The 21157-nt window shown below is 34.7% G+C and overlaps 1 protein-coding gene and 1 long non-coding RNA gene across 3 annotated transcripts; one reads left to right on the forward strand and one right to left on the reverse strand.

Annotated features, from left to right (window-relative positions):
• The first annotated feature begins 206 nt into the window (after positions 1 to 206).
• LOC104086076 (peptidyl-prolyl cis-trans isomerase CYP23) lies at positions 207 to 13868 on the forward strand. Of its 2 annotated transcripts, XR_011411809.1 has the most exons (10): positions 207 to 437; positions 6790 to 6903; positions 6980 to 7128; positions 7624 to 7696; positions 7795 to 7884; positions 9234 to 9273; positions 10224 to 10306; positions 10387 to 10445; positions 13303 to 13354; positions 13555 to 13868. XR_011411809.1 is itself a non-coding variant. In XM_009590242.4 (9 exons), the coding sequence occupies exons 1-8, from the start codon at positions 321 to 323 to the stop codon at positions 10405 to 10407; spliced, it is 687 nt and encodes a 228-aa protein (XP_009588537.1). In that variant the 5' UTR covers positions 207 to 320; the 3' UTR covers positions 10408 to 10445; positions 13555 to 13868. The 2 variants fall into 2 exon arrangements, 1 of the variants encoding a protein (XP_009588537.1); XM_009590242.4 differs by lacking the exon at positions 13303 to 13354.
• On the reverse strand, positions 11962 to 12861 carry LOC108943357 (uncharacterized). The gene is made up of 2 exons (XR_011411810.1): positions 12219 to 12861; positions 11962 to 12065 (listed from the first exon to the last, which is right to left on the reverse strand). It is a non-coding gene; the product is annotated as an uncharacterized lncRNA (long non-coding RNA).
• Positions 13869 to 21157: the final 7289 nt, after the last annotated feature.

Raw genomic sequence — 21157 nt, forward strand, 5'->3', positions numbered from 1 at the left:
AATAAGTTTAACATTAGATAGTTAACTCAGAAACACAATAATTTTTATTGAATAAAGATATATATGAAATTTCTATCTTTAAAGATACTATTTAAATTAACATGAATGATCTTTACAAAATAATTGGAGTAATACAATCAAGAATATTATTTTTGTAATTAAGTGTCCATCCCTCGTCTAGTGTGTAAATAAATGGAAATGACAATGCAAAAGTGTGAGAATTGAGAAAGCTATAACCCGCCCCAGGAGCTGGAGTTGACTATCCACAGGTGGATCGCATTTCTGACATGTACTAGCAGAAAACACTGGAAAATCCAAACATGTGTAGAGACAAAAGGGTCTCGATTTTCATTGCCTACATAGCCCTTCTCTGCTTGGCTTCAAACGCTACCTATGCATTTGAACCAGAATTCGGGTCGACCCGCGTTGTCTTTCAGGTTGATCTTCTTTCACATTACGTATGTTTATTGTATTGAGTCACAATAATTCATGTTGTACAGCTGAAGTTAATGCTTAAAAGATCAGAACTTGGTATCTTCTTTTTGCAGTATATATTACTGTAAATTTGGTAAGTTTTGGATCTTTGTTGTGAGAAATAGAAGGAAAGTGGAATACTTTTCTCGATTAGAGGAATAAACTATTTTCATGTTTAGTACATTATTAACTGTTAGAGTTCACGCTGTTAGTTAATTTTGCTAGTATATGTGGTTGAAATCAGAGGTAGATTCAGGAGCCTTTAGTCAGTGGATGCGGAAATTGCACTCACTTCTACTTTGTGGCAATAAGTAATCGGTTGCAGACCGCTTCATATACACACAGTGGTCCTCATCGATCATATTAAAGTAATAAGATTGTAATAACTTGATGAAATCTCAACTACAAATGCCTAAATGATTGTTTAAATCCATAAATGGACCTCTCAAGCTTGCGAACGTTACTCTTGAACATTTTGGACAAAACCTAATGGTTACTCAAGACTTAGATGGTTCAGGCATAAGAGGAGAGGCACAGATGCATCGGTGAGGACTTGTGAGAGGTTGGCCCTGGAGGGCCTAAGGAGAGGCAGAGGCAGGCCGAAGAAGTATTGGGGAGATGTGATTAGGCAAGATATGGCGTTGCTCCAACTTATTGAGGACATGACCATGGATAGGGAGGTATGGAGGTTGAGAATAAAGGTAAAGGGTTAGGTAGCCGAGCGTTGTCCTTGTCTGTAACAGTAGCTTTAGTACATAACTTAGTGTCATTTGTGTATTTTCGTATTCCTTGACTTCTGCTATTACTTGTTGTTGCTTTTGTTTCCGTTTTTTGATTGCAGTACCTAGTGTTAGTTTTGTATTTTTGCTTCGGTTTTCTGATTGGTGTGCTTGTTGTTGCCCTTCTTTTTACCTTTCCTAAGCCGAGGGTCTTGCAGAAATAATCTGTCTGTCTTTTTGAAGGTAAGGGTAAAGTTTGCGTACACACTATCCTCCCCAGACCCCACTTGTGGGATTACACTAGGTTTGTTGTTGTTGTTCATCTAGCTCTCCATTGAGAAGTGGGGTTTTATATCCATTTGATGTAACTTCAAGTTCATGCTTGCAATAAATCTCAAGAAAATTCCAGTGTTCTGATTTGTCACTGTGTAGATAACATGACATATTGTACTTTGCAACTGATATTGAAAGAGTCAAGGAAACTAAATCATTTCTCACTTCTCATTTTGAGATAGAAGATCTTTGAAAAGCTCATGCGATTTTGGGCATTAAAATTGTAAGATTTATTCTTTTGATTCTTACTGAAGCCAACTGTATTGAGAGTCTTAAAAAGTTTGGTTATTTTGATACTAGCCTGCCCTACACCATCGGATCCTAGCATCAAACTAGCACGAAATTCCAGTGGTGCTGTAGATTAGCTGACTTAATATTCGGATTGTTGGGAGTCTTATATATGCCATGCATTGTACAAGACCTGATATTGTTTATGCAATACGAACATTGAGCAAGTTCACTAGTAATCCCAGAGTTGAACATTAGAATGCCTTAAGCCGTGTTTAAAGGTACTTAAAGAATACAATTAATGTTGGAATGCATTACTCTCCCTTTCCAACCGTTCTTGAAGGGTATAGTGATGTGACTTGGAATTCTGTGACTCTAAGTCAATTACTGCTTGGACACTTTAGCTGAAACAACAATTGCTTGGAAATCAAAGAAGCAAATATGTATTACTCACTCAACAACAAAATCAGAATTTATAGCTATGTCTTCTGCTGGAGAAGTAGCCGATTGGCTTAGAAGTATTTTAATAGATATTCCTCTCTGGAGTAAGGCAGTGCCACCTTTGACTATCTACTGTGATGATAAATGTGGTATATTTCGGGCTTTAAGTGATTGTTACGATGACACATTGAGACAAGTTTGTCCCAAACGTAATAACATGAGAAGATTATTGGAGGATAATATAATATGCGTTGAATATGTTAAATCCAAGTTTAATTTAGCAGCTCCTTTGTCTGAAGGATTAGGCAAAGAGTTGTTGGTGAAAACTTGTAAACGGATGAGAATAAAACTTGTTGTAAATTTACTGTACTTTATGAAAACCCTACCTAATGATATTATCTTAGGTTCAAAGGGACAAACAAGTAAAGTTACATTTGTTGAGATGTCTTGAGCACATCAATAAAATTCCCATTATTTGGAAAGATGTAATGGATGTGCATATTCCGTTTGAAAAGGAGGATAATATTCTATTCTCTTTATAAATCTTTGACCAATTTCGACTGGAGTTAGTAGGAACACTTTTGATAGATTTATCGATACTTTGTTGTGAAGAAGTTTGAAACTAATATCTCTTAATGAATTACTAGACTATTTTGGTCGAAGTATGCAAAGTTCCTCTTGATGAATTCACCGGTCTAAGTGCAGAGTGCATGCTGCTTCGATAAGATTTAGAAAGGCAAAATCTTAGCACTTAGAAAAAAAGATTCAGAGCACACTGGTGTAAGGTGACAAAGTTTCTCGATTTTCACTGGAAAATAGTAATGTGCATAGGTATTTTCTACTTCATATGATGAATTCCTTTGTTCAAGATTCATTCACTAGCAGTTTAATGATTTAGAATACTTTCACTAGCTAATGATTCAAGTCCGGAAGATGCCACTATCGATGCGTGTAACTAAATCAGTTGTCTCAAACCTTCAAAGTTTCTTAAACAAGTAGAGGATTGTTGGAAATAAGTGTTCCAATAAATTTGGAACAATAATTTTTTTCCGGAAGACTTATAGTTTTCCACAGTGAATCAATCTTGAGAAATGAATTTGGAAAACTTTTTAAGTTCATCCTGAACTCCTAAGATATATTCTTGATTTTGCAAATATATTTTGGGTATTCTAAAAATTATGAATTTATTCATGAACTCTATTTAACGTTGTTTACATTTTTCAAGAAATTCTTTGTGCACAAGTAGTGGTTCTTTCATTTGGAAAATATAAGCATAAAAAACACAGACAAGCACGTTCCTTATTCTGAAAACAAAAGAAAGACTGGTCAGAAGGTGAAATCCTAGATTCAAGAATAGAAGAGCATCGTTCTTGAATGCTACCTTGTTGAGTCTTAGTTGAACACCAAGACTTGAATGCTACCTTGTTGAGTCTTAGCTGAACACCAAGACTTGAATGCTACCTTGTTGAGTCTTAGCTGAACACAGAGATGGTGTTGTCATTATTTTTTCATTTGCTCGTGGAAGAAACTTTAACTATCTTCAAATAGTGTATTTACGTGCCTCTACCCACAAGAAGATTATTATTATTGTTGTTTAACAATTTTGCATATGTTCTGGTCCACCAACTGAAAATATGTTTTATCTCTAGTTACAATGAACGAGTTAAAGTTATTATTATATCTGGTTCTAAGAACTTGAAGATATTTTAGTTCTTTATTATCTTGGTTCTAACAAGGAAATATTTCCGGATATATGGCCACAAGGATACATCCTACATGATATGCATATATGATTCCTATCTGTTTTATTCAAAAGATCATGATTGTAGTAGGACAAGAAACTTTGATTCTTTAATTAGGTGATCACCTTTCAAACCTTAAGCAAGAATATTTTGATAAATTATGTATTGCTTATTTATGCGCTACAAATTTTTAGATGTGAAGTGCTTGGTTCAAGAGATATGGAGTTATTTAATTGGCACGAGAATGAAGTAGCAGGGAATGAGAAAATCATTCTCTTCCAATGTCGTGAGAAGAGACACAAAAGGGGATGATATGTGACGGTAGTCTGAGGCATCAAAAGAGATATTGGAAAACAAAGATGATGATTTTTTCTTAGTTCTCAAATATTTTCACCTATGCATCCATATCTCTCAAGTTCAAAGACATGATGGAAATCCATGGTTGATCTAGCTCATGGCAAAGATTGCAGCACGTGATCCACTTTGGGATATGTATTCTTGCTTAAAAATGTTACCATTTTGTGGAGTATCAAGAAGCAGATATGCATAGCTTTGTCAACTATGGAAGCAAAGTTTATTGCATGTTCTGCAGCAGTGCAAGAAGCTGTGTGGCTAAAGAGGTTTATGAAATACTTTGGGATCATTGGCAAGTTAATGGATCCAGTTCAGCTGTGTTGTGATAGCCAAGTAGCCGTAGCTTATATGGAAGACCTTAAGTATCATTGTAGGACTAAGCACAATGACACAAAGTACAACTTTGTTAGACCCATCATAGCGCGTGAAGAAATCACTTTTTAGTTTTCGATACAGAAGTTGGAATTGAAGTAATAAAGTCTTCTAAGTGCTCGAACTGAAAAATCTTCAATTTTTTTGAATCATATATAATAACTTCAACTCATTGAACCGGAGGTAAAACGTTTTGCGACAAGGCATCTGCATAGTTATTTAAATATTCTTGTCATTCTTAGAGGCGCATAAAATACGCTTCTTAAGTCTCCTCTACGAGCAGATGGAAGAATAAATTCAACAACATAGAGTTCAACTAAGGCACAACAAGGTAAACATCCAAGAATGTCTTTCTTTTGTTCTTCAAATAAGAGAATTGCTTTCTTGTCCTTCTCAGAAAAAGAATTGCTTTCTTGTGCTTATTTTTGTGCTTTTATTTCCAAATGAAAGAACTCCTATTTATAGGCTAAGATTTCTTGAAAGACTCAAACAACATTAAACAAAGTTCATGAATAAATTCATGCCTTTTATAATATCATAATGTAGAAGAACGTATTTAAGAGCTCAAGAATGAATCTAATAAAATTTCTAAATTCATTTTTCAAGATTCATTAACTTGGAAAACCTAACGTCTTGCATGTATTTAATAAAATTCATTCCCAATTTAGTACAAATTAGTATTCTTAAAGATTGTTAAACTATCTAGAGTATTCACCGGGGGCAGCAGGCCCACACCCCTGATGAAATGTAGTTTTAGTTATGTTACATCTAAGGATTAAAGTTTCTTGGTGATCCTTAGAATGTAATTATTCATAAGAAACAGAAAGAATCTTCATTTGTCATCCATAGCATGTAAAGGGTAGCCCAATGCACAAAGCATCCTGCATTCATATAGGGTCCGGTGAAGAGCCGCACCCCAAGTTGTGATGTAGACAGGCTACCCTAATGCAAGCATTAGTGACTGCTTCCACGGCTCGAACCCGTGACTAGGTCACACAGAGACAACTTTACCGTTGCTCCAAGGCTCCCCTTCTGCTCCATGGCTCCCCTTATACCATGTATTATTTTAAATTGGTAACTTTTGTTTTATATTGTGAGAAGTAGAAGGATAATGGAAGACTTTTCTTGTTTATTGTGATATTAAGTTTAGTTTGTTGGGTATTTGATTGCCAATAATGTATATATTCATGTTTGATTATGAGCTGTTAGAAATTCATACTGTTTAGTTAATTCTGCTAGTATTCTGTTGAAATCAGAGGCAAATTAATGATGTTTAGTTAGTGGGGCGAATTACCACTGCATCTACTACTACTTTGTGGCAGTGAGTGTGAACATGGTGTGTGTGTATATATATATATACATATTTGAATATATGTGGTTCATGCCCGCACCCAATGGTATAACCTAGTGGTCTATGAAGTGGGTGGAGAACCATGAGGTCTCAGGTTCAATCCTAGTGGAGAGAAAAAACACTAGGTTATTTCTTTCTATCTATCTAAGACTTGATGGACACAATTACTCGATATCTGTGCTAGTGGAAGGTAGCAGGTAATCGGTAGATTTAGTCGAGGTGTGCGAAAATTGGCCTGAACACCACCATTAGAAAAAAGAAAAAAAGAAAAAGTAGATGTGGTTCAAGCCGAGGGGCTGTGCCAAAAACACTACATCTTTGCCTGGTTGAATCATTGTATTAATTTAGTTTAAAACTTCGGATAAAAGTTTCTTTGTGATCCTTGGCATGCAATGATTCATTAAGAAAATAGAACTTGGAATCTGTATTTTTATCAGTAAAGCAAGTATATTTGTACATAAGTAACTCCTGCTTTAAATTATAGAAGTTGAAGGAAAATGCGGAACTTTTTTTTTGGTTAAACGGATATTCAGTTAAGTGGGTTTGATACTGTGATCCCTAAGAATGTATATTGTTATTAGCTATCAGAATTCTCGCTGTTACTTGATTCTGCTATTATATTGAATTGAAATAAGGTTTTAATTATGTCTTACAATGTAAGGATAAAAGTTGCTTGCTGTGCCGACTCTTAATCTCCTCACCCCTCAAACCACCAAGTACGAACTTTGTCTTGATCCATCTGAATAGTTTTTGACTGATTTTAACTATATGGCAGACAAATTATGGAGATATTGAATTTGGTTTCTACCCTAGTGTTGCGCCAAAGACAGTTGAGCACATCTTCAAGCTAGTGCGCTTGGGATGCTACAATACCAATCACTTCTTTCGGGTAACTGCCAGTAATTAAAACATTGTGCCTTATTATGTTTGGAATTTGATGATGAGAATCTTAATGACGTCGGCAGGTTGATAAGGGTTTTGTTGCCCAAGTGGCTGATGTTGTTGGGGGGAGGAGTGCACCTATGAATGAAGAACAAAGGGCAGAAGCTGAAAAAACTGTTGTCGGTGAACTTAGTGAAGTGAAACATGTGAGAGGGATCCTTTCAATGGGAAGGTAATGTTTGTTGATTTTCTTGGCTATGAATGGCCAGATCTATAGTAAGTTACAAGCATGGTACAATTATTCTTTTGAGACGCACTGTTCCTATATATTGCAATTTCATGCTTATAAGAAATGTTCATCTGGAAAAATGCATGACATAGTCTATTAATCTTTTATTGAGTGACATTGCTTGTTAAGAAGCTGTACAACATAACTTCTAAAGTAAGGGTAGACTCGGAGATGTCAAAGTAGGAATTGATTAGTATACAGGATTTCGTCTTTTGCTGCAGATAGTCATGTTCTATACTAAAGACTGACCGAGGTGTATGCGGGTATTGTCTGGGATATGTAAATTGGGATCAAACTATATGGATGCCACATGCAATTAAAAATCTTTTCTATTCTCTAGCAAGATACCTTCAATTTTGCACTTTCTGATTTTACTGGTATTTCATTTGTGCACCAATTAACTTTAGGTGAACCTTTCTCATATCTGATTTTCCATAGGTATGATGATCCTGATAGTGGTACGTCATCATTTTCAATGCTCCTTGGAGATGCACCTCACCTTGATGACAAGGTGTGCTGGTCAAAATCCTAGCTATCATAGTGAATAGAGAAGGATTTTTTAAAATTGAGAATCTTACATTATTTTTCATTTTTTGTCGAATAATTCAGTATGCAATATTTGGCAAAGTCACAAAAGGAGATGAAACATTGAGAAAGCTTGAGCAATTACCTACTAGACGTGAAGGGATCTTTGTAATGGTATTATTTCTAGTTCAATTACTTTCTTTTCATTTTTTTTTTCATTTGAAACAGGTATAAATTTATCTACTTTGCTTGAAAGTAGTATCTAATGAAAGGTATCTTGACTATGCTAAAAATATTACATCGGCTGTAGTTTTATGAACTTGATCCTTTTGAAGCCTACTTTATAATACTTTTTGTGTCGTTTGAAAAGCAACACTTTAAGCACATCATATTTTTACGAAATGTATTCATGGGAGAAAGTTATTTTTTGAGAAATTTGGAACACATGCATTTGTTTGTTGGTTGATAATGCAATGATTGGTCCTAGGAGTTGTGCTGGAGATTTCAGTTTAAACTCGTAGATATGATCTAAACTTTCGGAAGTTCTTCATTTTTTATGTCAATATTGTCCATATATGGAGTACATAGAAAATTTGGTCCTTTAAGTTTGTTGTCAAATCAATTTCATCACCAACATTCGATAGGCATAAACTGCAGCCATCATGTCTGAAAATTCTAATAGGTCCTTTACCATGATCCCGCGGTAAATGTGGCTTGAACATGCTAAAACTAAGGCGCATAGTGAGATTCCAAATTGACTATAAAGATAGAATAGAAGGTGTTGCGGTCGTGCTGGAGGAGTTGTAATGGATGAATAAGAATAGGCCTTGGGATGGAGGTGCTAGGGTGGGAGGGAAGAAGCTAAGTAGGGGGGAAGAAGAAGCCTGGGGCAGGATGGGTGAGGAGCTGGAGGGAATTGTGATGGTGAGAGAGTTGGAGGGGACGAAGAAGAATAATAGAGGCTGGGGAAGGAATCATCCATGAGCATGGCTGCTACCTGGGGTGCAAAGGAGGGCTATGATGGTTTAGAGGAAGTGAGGAGTGACATTGTGAACGGGGGAAGGGGGTGGGGATTGCAGCGGCGAAGATTAGGAAATGTTGGATACAAAAAGGAATTTGAGGGATTGGATGCGATAGAGTGTTGGAAGATGATGGTTCTGGTAAGATGGCGTACAGAGAGCATCATCATCATCATCATTTTTATGTACTGTATTTTGCTTAATTCTTTTTGCATTTTAGGATCTTTTTCCATTTCTGCCATTAATTCAGCTGCTGGAAAATATACACATGTGGGGTTGGGCGGAGATTTCAAGTACTTTTTCTATAACCAATCTCAGACATTGAGGATGTAATTGACACATCAGAAGATAGTCTTTCTGTATGCTCATTCATTTTCTTATACTTTTTTTCCTTTTTCTTTTTCTTTGTATGAAATATTATTTACTTCATCTAGTCTTTTGGCTGTTTCTTCCAGATAGAAGCTTTTGTCTTTTTACTGAATAGTCTTTGTTCTCATTATTCAGCCAACTGAACGCATCACAATTCAATCAACATATTATTATGGTAAGACGGTGTTCTTTCAGCTTTGTGTTAATTTTTTTTTACTACCCACATCATTTCTTGACATGTAGCTTACACTTTCTGAAACCAGAACACATGCTTAGCCATGGTTATTGCACCTCATGCATTTAAAATTTGACCTGTCAAAAAAGTGAGCATGCATGCATGCATGCATGAATTTGATAGTCACTCTGGATGGATGGTTCTCTTTGGAAATAGATCTGGAAATGTTCATCTCACTAGACATACAATGCCAAGAACACAGCACTTGCCTTTTGAGGCAATGGGCCGGTTTTTTTCCTTTTTTTTTCTGGGTCAAGGTGGAATTCATTTTGCTCACAAAGTCCAAATGCTGTTATCTTTGGCTTTAGATAACTCGTTAGGGATCGGGAACCTTACTTTGAACTATTTGAAAGGATGCTTAGATCCTTTCTAGGTGGACCTTTGTTACCTTTATGGCATTTCCCTCTCGTGTCAATTGGGCAAAAAGCATGTCTGATTCCGGAGGTTTACTGTAGACAGCAGGGCTTTACTTTGTCCCGAAAGCATAATTTGAGACTGGAGTGTAGGATTTGGTGAATTCATGGAGTGAACCAATTGATCTTTAAGCTTTTCTAAGTGAAAATGTTACTTCAATTCACATCAAACCGATACTATTCTTGGCAGAAGTGGACAATTTCTACCAAGGAGATCTAATTTATTTGTTTGCTCCCAGAATTGTATAACAAAATTCTCAAAAATTACAAGGTACCCTATGAAAGCAGTGGAGGAAGGTATACTTTTTGGGAGAACCGCGTGAGGTGACTTTGACAGTGTGTTGTTTCCATCCTCTCTTTTCTGTGGTTATAGATCAAATGAGTGTTGGTCAGTTCAGAATTAGGCTATCTTATAAAGTTCTTACCTTCCTCGTCTTTCTTCCATATTATGTCTGAATGTTCTTCTGTTTTGCTCAGACACCAACATGAAAACTTGTGAAGAAGAGAGGTCGTTGCTAAAAAGAAGACTTTCTGCAGCTGCTGTTGAAATAGAAAGACAGGTTTTCGTGATTTAAACTAAACTATTTTACGCAAATAAATCTCGTTCTATTGTACCAACAAAAAAGATTCTTTTCTGCAGAGGATGAAATGCTTTCCTTGATCAGGTGGAAAAGACAGCAGTTCCACTGACATTCTTATGTAAGCTTCTTACTTCTCTACCTCTAACTGAGTGAGTAATTTTAAAATGCCAGCTGGAGTGTGTCTGAACCTTTATCATAGGCTAGAGTTTCTACCAGTAGCTATTGAATTAAAGTTGGCTGGCAGGATTTATTATCTGCAAATTTGATTTAATTAATCGTACACCTGCATTTGCTCATGAATTTTAGTCCTAACAACTCCTTGTCCATATTTGCGAAACAATCTTCCCATGGCACATGCTTGTCAAAATTATGGTGAAGCCTACATACATCTTTAGTTTGAGCAAATGCGTTGGTTCTTGATGAAAGAAACTAAGGGAAATAACAGGGGAAGATGACAAGAAAATAAAAAAAGTATACTGGAATAGATGTAAAAGGAACTGAAACTAAAAATTCTATATTATTTTACTGCATTTGGACTACAATTTATAAGAGAAATACTAACTTAAAAGACCTAAAAATCAGCACAAAATCTGCTGAAAATAAAAAACTCCTAGAGACTAATTCACTACTAAAGACTAGTTCAAAATTATTTCAAATTCAAAACTAAATTAGTGCAGTAAATAATTCTTAAGCTGAAACAGTAAAATAATTTTAGTGAGAGCAGCTTCTAAAGCATATTTCTAACACTCCTTGCTTTTGAAGCTGCAAATTCTGAATTTGTGCCTTGTAACCCTTTAACTGGAAACGAATTTGTACGTAAATCTGCCAACTGATCTTTGGACTTGCAGTAAATCGAGTTCACTTTTCTATTTTGCTGCATCTCATGATTGTCAATGAAATAAGTTGGCTCTTTTTTCGGCTTCATTTGCATCTTGCCTTGAGACTTGTCTAACTTTCTTCCAGATTTGCATTTTCCCTTGAGGCTTGTCAACTTTCTTCCAGATTTTGTTTTTCTGAAATATTGACAACTTCTTTCTTGCCTCATTTTCACATTCTTTTGGCTCCATTCTTCATCTTCTGTTGGATCAAATGAGAAGTTTTTACCTCTCATTTTAACTTTTAAAATCTCAAGTCCAGTTGCATCATAAATGAAACAATGTTTATCTTCAAAGGATACTATAAATCCCTTTTCCATTAGTTGTCCAACACTCAATAAATTTTGATCAATATCAGGAACATAAAGAACATCTGAAATTTTCTTAGTACCTGAATTTGTTGCAATTGCAACAGTTCCTTTTCCTTTAGCAAGAACATAATCACCATTCCCAATTCTGACTTTCTTATTTCTCATAGACGTGAATTCTTTGAAAAGATTTCTGTCATATGTCATGTAATTTGTACAACCACTATCAATTATTCAAGAATCAGATTTCTTGGTTGAAAGAAGAGTTGCCACAAACAAGTGATCTTCTTCTTCATTGGCGACTTGGGCATTTGCTTCATGCTTTTGAGATTTGCCTTTGCAAATTACAGCTTCATGACCAAGTTAGTTGCAGATTTTGCACTTTGCATCTGGCCTCTTCCAACATTTGAATGGTGGATGACCTTTTTTGCCACAGTGCTGACAAGGTGGGTAATTTTTCTTTGCATTATTACCCTTGCTTTGAGTTTTGTGGTTGGCTGTCAAGGCTCCTTCAACCATACCATCTTGCCTCATAAGCCTCCTTTGCTCTTGTGCCTGCAATGTATTTAACAATTCTACCAAGGTAATCTTGGATAGATCCTTTGTATTTTCCAAGGTAGTTATGGATACTTCATATTTTTCAGGCACCGTAACAAGAATTTTTTCAACAATTCTTGAATCTTTAAATTTAGTACCAAGCAACCTTACCTTGTTAACAATGCCAAGTAACCGATCTGAATATTCTTTGACGGTCTCAGATTCTTTCATTTTCTGCAACTCGAATTCCCTTACTAAATTCAACACCTTCATGCCTCGTATTCTTTCATCTCCTGTATATTCTTCCTTTAGATAATCCCAAATTTCTTTTGCTGATTTGAGAGCCATAACTCGTGAAAATTGTTGCAGACACACCAGCAAACAAAGTTGCTTTCGCCTTTGATTTTCTGGTTTTCTTTTCCTTGTGACTCTTGATCTGGGCCACGGTGGGATTGTTAGGCAGCGGAATAACACCATAATCCTCTTTCACGACCTTCCAAAAATCTTAAGCCTCCAAGTAAGTCTCCATTCTCACTGCCCACAGTTGGTAATTTTCACCATCAAAGACTGGAGGAGCCAATTGAGAAAATTCGTTTCAGTCTCTATCTCATTCAAGAAAAGATTTTACTTAGGTCCCTTAAAAAGATGGCTCTGATACTAATTGTTGGTTCTTGATGAAAGAAACTAAGGAAATAATAGGGGAAGATGACAAGAAAATAAAAAGAGTATACTGGAATAGATGTAAAAAGAACTGAAGCTGAAAATTCTATATTATTTTACTGCATTTGGACTACAATTTAAAAGACTAACTTAAAAGACCTAAAAATCAGCACAAAATCTGCTGAAATAACAAACTCCTAGAGACTAGTTCACTCCTAAAGACTAGTTCAAAATTATTTCAAATTTAAAACTAAATTACTGCAGTAAATAATTGTTAAGCTGAAACAGTAATTTTACTGAGAGCAACTTCTAAAACATATTTCTAACAAAATGGGATGGATCTTAGGATGAATTTTAGTTCACTTTTAGCATAACAAATTCATAGTCTTCGAATCTAAAAAACGATTAATATAGATGATGTTAACACATTTTAGCATTTGTACAGTATGAGGTTTTAGCAATCATTTTTCTCTCCAATAGTTCATCGAGAAATTATTAAAATACATCCCGTACCTTCTTGTGATGTAAACTGAAGAGTGATTCTTTTTTTTCATTCTGCCATGTTCATACCAAAAACCTCCCCTGCCCTCTGAAGTAAAAGGAAAAGAGGAAAACCCTTTGGACTGTACCATGACTACATTCTTATGGTAAACACACAAAGTTCTTCTGTTCACTTTGTTTTTCTATTCTCTTTTTCTGTTAACACTGTTTGTTGTTTATCGTCATCATTGTTATGTATAGATGTAGTTGGCTTCATCTATCTTTACCCTCGCTTATGATGTGATTGTCTTTCAACTTTTGTACTACTACTGCTGATTATTGCTATTATAACTTGCAATATTGGCAGAAGAATATTGCATTCGAGAAGCTGGCATTCAAATTGATAATTTTGCAGAAGGAAAGGCACTACCTACAAGCTAACTCTTTTTTGCATGATTTAATTTCTCCTGGAGTTTTAAAGGACAATTAAGAAAGCAGAGGACTTAAGACTAACAAGGCTGCTGCTACAGGTGACAAGTCTGGTATTACAGGTTGATTGTGTGCCAAAATTCATGAATTTAAGATATGACACATTTGTTAGAAATGTGTGTATCTTAATGACATATTTAATCATGTTTAATGGAATCTAATTATATGTAAACTTTTTTGTTTGAGATTTCATTCTCCGTGAGAAACTGCCCCCATTAGTTTAACTCCTCTGCTAAGCGCCATAAGAGCCAATAATAGAATTGTTCATGGCCTCACTCCCTATCAAAATAAACAACTTTCAATGCGAGGAAAATAAATGCTTCTGTTTCACGGGTTAATCACCCCACTTGATTTATTTAGGAAATTTTTTAACATGCATGCTAAGGTTTATTAAATATCAATTAATATTTTATAATTAATAGAAATGGTAATGTATGAAATCACTTAAAAAAAATTCAATGTTTAGTTTTTCCTGGGGTAGGGGAGCTTGATGGAGAATAACTGAATAAGCATTGAAGAAGCCAATGGCGGCATGCCCTATAAACAACCTAGGAAAGTGGATTTACTGATTTATATTTTCCTGACTATAAACAGACTCGTGATTATGATAGGGATGTATGCTTTGCTCTCTCGGATCCCTACTCTACTCGAGATTAAAAGGCCCCTATTGAGGAATGTGACATTTATTTCTTTTTTTAATGTGAGAAATCCATTTTCAATTTTATTTGCAGCTAAAATTTGTCTTGTAACTTTTTGAAATTGGAGTTCAAAAGCTACTTGGCTTTGCCTTTTTTATTTGAGAAAAAGGTTACGGACCTCCTTCTAGTTACAGAAAAGAGTAAAAAAGTACTAAGAGAACCAGTTATGAACACTTTGATATTTGGACAAAAATGGCGTTGGCAACCAACCTCTAATCTGTCCTCTCTGTTTAATTAAAAGACTATTTCATGCGTGCAAACTCGACTTAAGCTTTCTTATCTCTTCAAGTTTATTTGAGTCATTTCGTGCTTAGACATTGTGTTTATTTTGTCCCTGAGCTAGCGGATTTGCAATAATTATTAACCAATAACTTTTTCGAGTTAGCAAAAAAAGTCCAAAAACTGGTTGAATTTGATGGGAGCAAACCCTTTTCTTTGCAAAAGAAAGAGAAAAATAAAAGTCAAAGAAAGAAAAGAAGCAATCAGACAAGAAAGAGAGAAGAAAAAACGACATAATGAAACGGAGTGAGAGTGAAAAGGAGTGAAAGAAAGAATTCAGGCGTGCAGTTTGCGATGCCGTTTTGCCGCGTATTCACATTTGCTGAAATTTTTTTCAGTAGACGTTCTTCAGGTATCCCTCTTTTATTTGTAAATTATTCTCACTTCTTCTTCTCTCATTAATAAAGAGCTATTCTTTGTGTGGCCGTGGAGTAGGTAAAAGTTACCGAACCATATAAATTTTGTCTTGTCTTGTACAATTTAGTGCTTTTCTCTTTAAATATTTTTTTTCCTTCTATTAGCCTACACGCTTCGCAACTGAATTTTGCGGTATCTTTTTGCTAGAAGTGAAACAAGCAGAACGGGAACAGTAGTGATAATTCTCCTTCGATAAATTATCGTATAGTAGAAAATGAAACTTGATATTTTCCGGAGGATTTTAGTGGAATATACGTCGGACTATATAGTCTATGACAATTATTGATATGGACATAAATAAGCTTTGACGTCTAAGTAAAGAGAAGAGATTGCAAATCTTGAACCACGTTTCTCAGTTGGTAATCCTTCAAATTTAAACGTTTTAACAATTTCACTCAACTAAACATATTTTCTTTTCTCATATTTCCTCAAGCAGGAAGCTAGGCTTCTGTCCCTTTTCTTCTGATGACTTTGCATAACCCTTGTAATTAAGGGTATTTTCCATTGTGAGCACTTTTCTCTGTATTTTTCTATTAGGATTATCTGTATATATACTGAGTTATACATATAAACGATGATGGTGAAGGATATCAGTCCAGAGGCGGATCTATGATTTTAAGATCATGGGTGCACATATAACTTTGATGTAAGATTAATGCTTATCATAACGTCAGTAACGTAAAAAGATTTAGTGTTTTATGACTATTATTAACTTTAAAAATATTATTCAAAGAGATAATTAACTATAATCTTGCTAAATTAAATTTAGTTTTTGATTAATATTATCAATTATACTTTGTACAAGTATTAATGCCGTTAAAACTAAAACTGGTCCAAGTTTTAGAATAAAAAGAAGCACGAAAATATCAAAAAGCCTTGGAGCATATGGTTACTTCTTTATATGTGAATTGCTTACAAAAAAGAAGAAGAAGCTATATTCCGTTCTAAAGGAAATTGGAGATAGAAGTTCAACAATTTGACTGGAAGAAATTAAGCAATAATTTGATTGGAATAAAAATAATTAAGCAAGTCTCTTTGTAAAACTTAGAATAGATCTTACATGCACTCACATAAATTATTTTCTTTTGTTATTATAATAGTGAAACAAATTTATAATGGTTTAAAATAAAAATAAAACTTAATTAGAAGTAATTAATAGCTAATCTCTAATTTTTTAAATTTATCGTATACCATGAAGAATAAATTGGGTTGAAATCGGTTGCAATCAAGGAGAGAATCAAAGAACAAAAAAATGATAAGAAAAGACAAAAGAAAAAAATATAATGGAAAAAATAGAAGAAAAGCCGAGCAAAAAACTTAGAGCCCGTTTGGACATAAGATTTTTTTTCTTCAAAACAGTGTTTGGTTATGAAAATTTTATATTTTTTCAAATCCAATTTGAAAATGCATTTTGGAATTTGAAAAACTGTTGTGAACTAGTTTTTCAATTGAAAAATTGGAAAGTTGGTATTTTTAAATTTTATAAATTTACCCTATATTTTTAAAATTTATAAAAGGACCCCAATCAGTTATTCAACCTAGGTAACACCTACAACTACCTACCATCTGATTGAGTGGCCTTGGACTATATTTTGACATCCACTATCCACTGTTGAGATCTACAATTTATACTTTTACCTGAAGAAGCCACTACAATTTCCATTAGATATTGTTCGTACAGTTAAACAATCAGCATATTTGATTGTTTGTTTCAAGTAGGATAATTAAGTCGGAGTGATTTTGATATTTTTTTTACAAATTGTGGTGTATAAATCATGTTTCATGGTTTTGAAAAAAGCAGATTCAAATATATTACAAAAATTATAACCAAACACAACTTAATTTTCAAATCAAATTTTAGTGAAATTTCAAATTTAAAAAACAAATCTTGAAATTTATGTCCAAACGCCTACTTAGTATCATATGTGGCAATTGTCTCAAACTGAGGCACCAAATGCCAAATTTGACCATGGGTGCCTTCTGCTCTGTATAGCAAAACATGGGAAATTTTAAAACCGGAAATCTACTTTTATTTGCAAGCAGGATGGGTTCACGTGCCCCAAGATTCTTAACGTGGATACGCCTCTGCTTATGAAGTAACTAAACTAGTAAAAGGATAACCACCAAGTCACTATTTTTTATTATGAAGTAACTAAATTAGTAAAGGGATAACCACCAAGTCACTATTTTTTATTATGAAGTAACTAAACTAGTAAAATCAATTATATTTTATTTCAATCATAAAATCAATCGATAATAGTGATTTGGTGATTATCTTTGGTTCTGATTAGCGTAGGCGCTTTCACTCAAAAAAGAAAAAGAGGCAAAACACAAATGAATAGTGTACATGGAAGGAAAGAGCGTAAACTAATCAAGGGTGATGCCGTGCCATATTGTGAGTGTTAATGCACGAAGGGTAATGCCGTGCCATGATATGAGAGTTAATGCACGAAGGGTGATGCCGTGCCGTTTCTATTGATTTTATGGTAAGATTGAGAGTAAAAGCACGAAGGGTGATGCCGTGCATATTTTCTTACTTTATTCACTATTCCTGCTGATTCATGGTATATTGACTGCTCTGGTGATCATTATGTTGTAGTTCTTTATCTTGTATTTCTCTCAGTATGTTCCCCTCCCGACATTTTCTGTTTAGTTCTTCATTTCTGTTATTTGCATATACACTGTTAAATTGTACAGGTTGATTGTAGGTGTCTTGCCTTAGCCTCGTCACTACTTCGTCGAGGTTAGGCTCGATACTTACCAGTACATGGGGTTGGTTGTACTGATGCTGCACTCTGCACTTTCTGTGCAGATTTTGATACCGGCTCAGGTTGATCGAGATTTGCTACTGGTCCGCTGTCTGGAGATTCAAGGTAGATCTGTCAGCGTCCACAGACCTTGAAGTCCCCGTCTATCTTTTATGTCCTACTGTTTTCTTTCATTCAGACAGTTGTATTTCTTTCAGACTATTACTTGTAGTAAATTCTAGAATGCTCGTGAATTGTGACTCCAGATCCAGGTGGTAGTAATTAATTCAGTTTTATGATATTTCGCACTTATTACATTTCATTTGAGTTAATTATTATTATTTATTGAATCGAAATAAGGAAATGGTTTAATGATTCTCTAACGTTGGCTTGCCTGACAAGTGAAATGTTAGGCACCATCACGGTCCCGTCGGTGGAAAATTTCGGGTCGTGACATGGTCATACCACGGTCCAACAGTCAGAATATTACATGATCCATTTCTTATGTTATACAAAGAATGGACAAAAGTTTCACCAAATTTAAATGAGTTATATCACACAGATCACATATGTTATTTAGAAAAAATTGACCAAATATATTTCTTTCTAGAATTTTCTATTCCATGGATTCATAAGTGGACTCCAGAGTTGGGATTCACTGAAGAACAAATTCCTTGTTTATACAGGACCTTTTATAATAATTTCTGGGATAAATTGATGAAAAAAGATCCCAAAACAAAGATGTTATACAGTCAAGAACTCTTGGATTCCATTAAAATAAAAACCCAAGAATATTCCAATAAACCCAAAAAGAAATAATTGATGATAGCTCAGTTCGGCACATTGCCAGAAGAATCTCTTTTCAAGAAGGAGATAAAGATGAAATGATTATCTGGAAGAAGTAAAAAGAAATTTGCTTCGCTCTATCAGCCAATATGAAAAATCTGACACTTTGATGCGGAGTGAGACTAGCAATGATGATATTGATGATTCTCAGCCTATTGAATCAGAAAAGATATTATCTGAGGATACTATACAAAATGCGGAAGAATTCCTCCAAAGGATGAAGGAGTTAGAAAAACAACCTCGATTGTGATATTTGTGGTCAACTACAGTAATAGCCGCCCAGGACCTACAGCATAGTGAAGCCGCCGGGGACCCCGCTCAATTGTAGATACACTGTTTTAACAGTACAAATACTATTTGTATAGTAGAAACACTGTACATGGACCAGAATGTGGGACCCTCTTTTACTGTTTTAAGATTCTTTTTCTTCTTATTTATAGGCGCATTCATTTGAGAGAAGGTATCAGCCAAACTCTCTCTCTCTCTCTTTTATAAATCTCCCTCTCTCTTTATTGTAATTACTCTCTTGCACTTTTTTTCCTGAAGTAAATAAAATTTCCCGTTCATCGAACTCAGGCATTGCATTTCGGCCTTAAGAGGTATTTATTTTATTTTGTTAGATATTTCAAGTCTCTCCCCTCTAGCCGTGACTATGTCCGGCTAAGAAATTTTATATCTATGTTGAATATCTAACTTCTCTCCTATATACACCATGAAAGATCTGGTCTCTATCAAAATATAAAGGAATTTTTATATAGTTTTTTGGCTTGGTTCCGAGATGGTGGTACAGTCGGATCTAGTACTACTCTTATTGGCTTTGCCTTAGTGGATCCGTCTAGCAAGTCGTGGACCTAAGCCCGTTAAAGATGTTAAGAATATGCATCCTTTTTCACGGTTAGAACCGCTATACAAAAGAGCTCAATACGAGTATGTATTAGACCTGGACAGGCCCCTTGCTTGGGTAAAAGGATAACGCTTCTATACAGTCATCAAGCTATACGAAATTCTTGTATATTTTGGTTCTTATATATCCAATACAAAAGGGTACAATTTAGCTAGATCTGGATGGCCGTGCAGACTACCGCCAACCTACTCGATCCTGTTAAATGGTATTACAGCCTAGGAACTTTCATGGTATTTATGAGATAGATCTGAAATATTCAGTATAGATATGTTTTTCTTAATATGAATTTGGGAGAAACTAGTACGAAAAATACTAGACTTGAAGAGGTAGATATGCCTCAAAATCTTGATTTATTAAATAAATGGACAATTCCTAAAGTCCCAATTAGAACAATTTATGATTATGGATGGTTTGATAAATTATCTTCAAAACAATTGATAAAAACTATTGAGCAATCTTTAGCTTTAAACTCGTCTGAACAGACTATTTATTTGTTAAACAAACAAGATGTTGATTTATATAAAAACAAACAAGTATAGTATTCGATATATATATATATATACACTATATGTGTGTGCGTGTGTGCGGGTATGTATTTTTTTAAATTACTTTTATATGGACATTATATCCTATCTTTGTATGTATATATACATATATGTATTAAAAGCTATATTATTACTTAAGTTTTAGCAACAACAACTTAAGTTTAATATGTTATAATATGTTAATATAGCATTAATATGTATACATATGTTATAAAACTATATATATATAAAAGCTATATACGATAAGCTCTCTCTTTCTCTCTCTCTATATATATATCGAATATATCTTATATACTATGCACTTAGTGTGTGTGTATATATATATATATATATATATATATATATATATATATATATATATATATGTGTGTGTGTGTGTGTGTGTGCGTGTGTGTGTGTGTTTAAATTACTAAAAATGAGATAGCATACGGCCTTCCAGAGAGATCATTTCGGCGCTACATGGCTGGATTGCAAGGTATAGGGACTTCCGCCTAAGGCGAGACAATTGATAGGTCGACTCTTTCGTCTATGGAGAAAGATCGCAAAGCTTGAAGAGACAAAGGTTAGAGAGCAAAAGAGAGATGAACAATTTGATATCCTTCAAGTTCAGCTAGAAAAGAGGGACCAACAATTTAATCTCCTTCAAGATTAGTTGGCCAATCTTCTTGCTAGTGGTGCTTTCCCCATTCCCCGGTCTCGTGAGCGTTCCCCAGATGCTAATCCTTCTCGTCCTGATCCTTCGAACCATGCCGGCGATGAAGCTTCTAGTAGTGAAGATAGAAATGATGCAATACAAACACTCATTGAATGGTGTGTATTGCTAAACAAAGTCTTGAACTTGTGAATATTTAGTTGGGAATAGTTTTGAATGATGATTGTATTGTTGATATTATTTTGTTATTGAACATTTGTATAGTTGTTGTTGTGGTTGGCGTTGTTGTTATTAGCGTTATTGTTGGTTAATTGTTGTTGTTGTGGTTATTGTTGGTTAATTGTTGGTGTTATTGGTTAATTATGGTTGAATGGTAGCAATGTAATGCTGCCA

Source organism: Nicotiana tomentosiformis, chromosome 11 (genome assembly GCF_000390325.3).
Source record: "Nicotiana tomentosiformis chromosome 11, ASM39032v3, whole genome shotgun sequence".
Classification (NCBI taxonomy): Eukaryota; Viridiplantae; Streptophyta; class Magnoliopsida; order Solanales; family Solanaceae; genus Nicotiana; species Nicotiana tomentosiformis.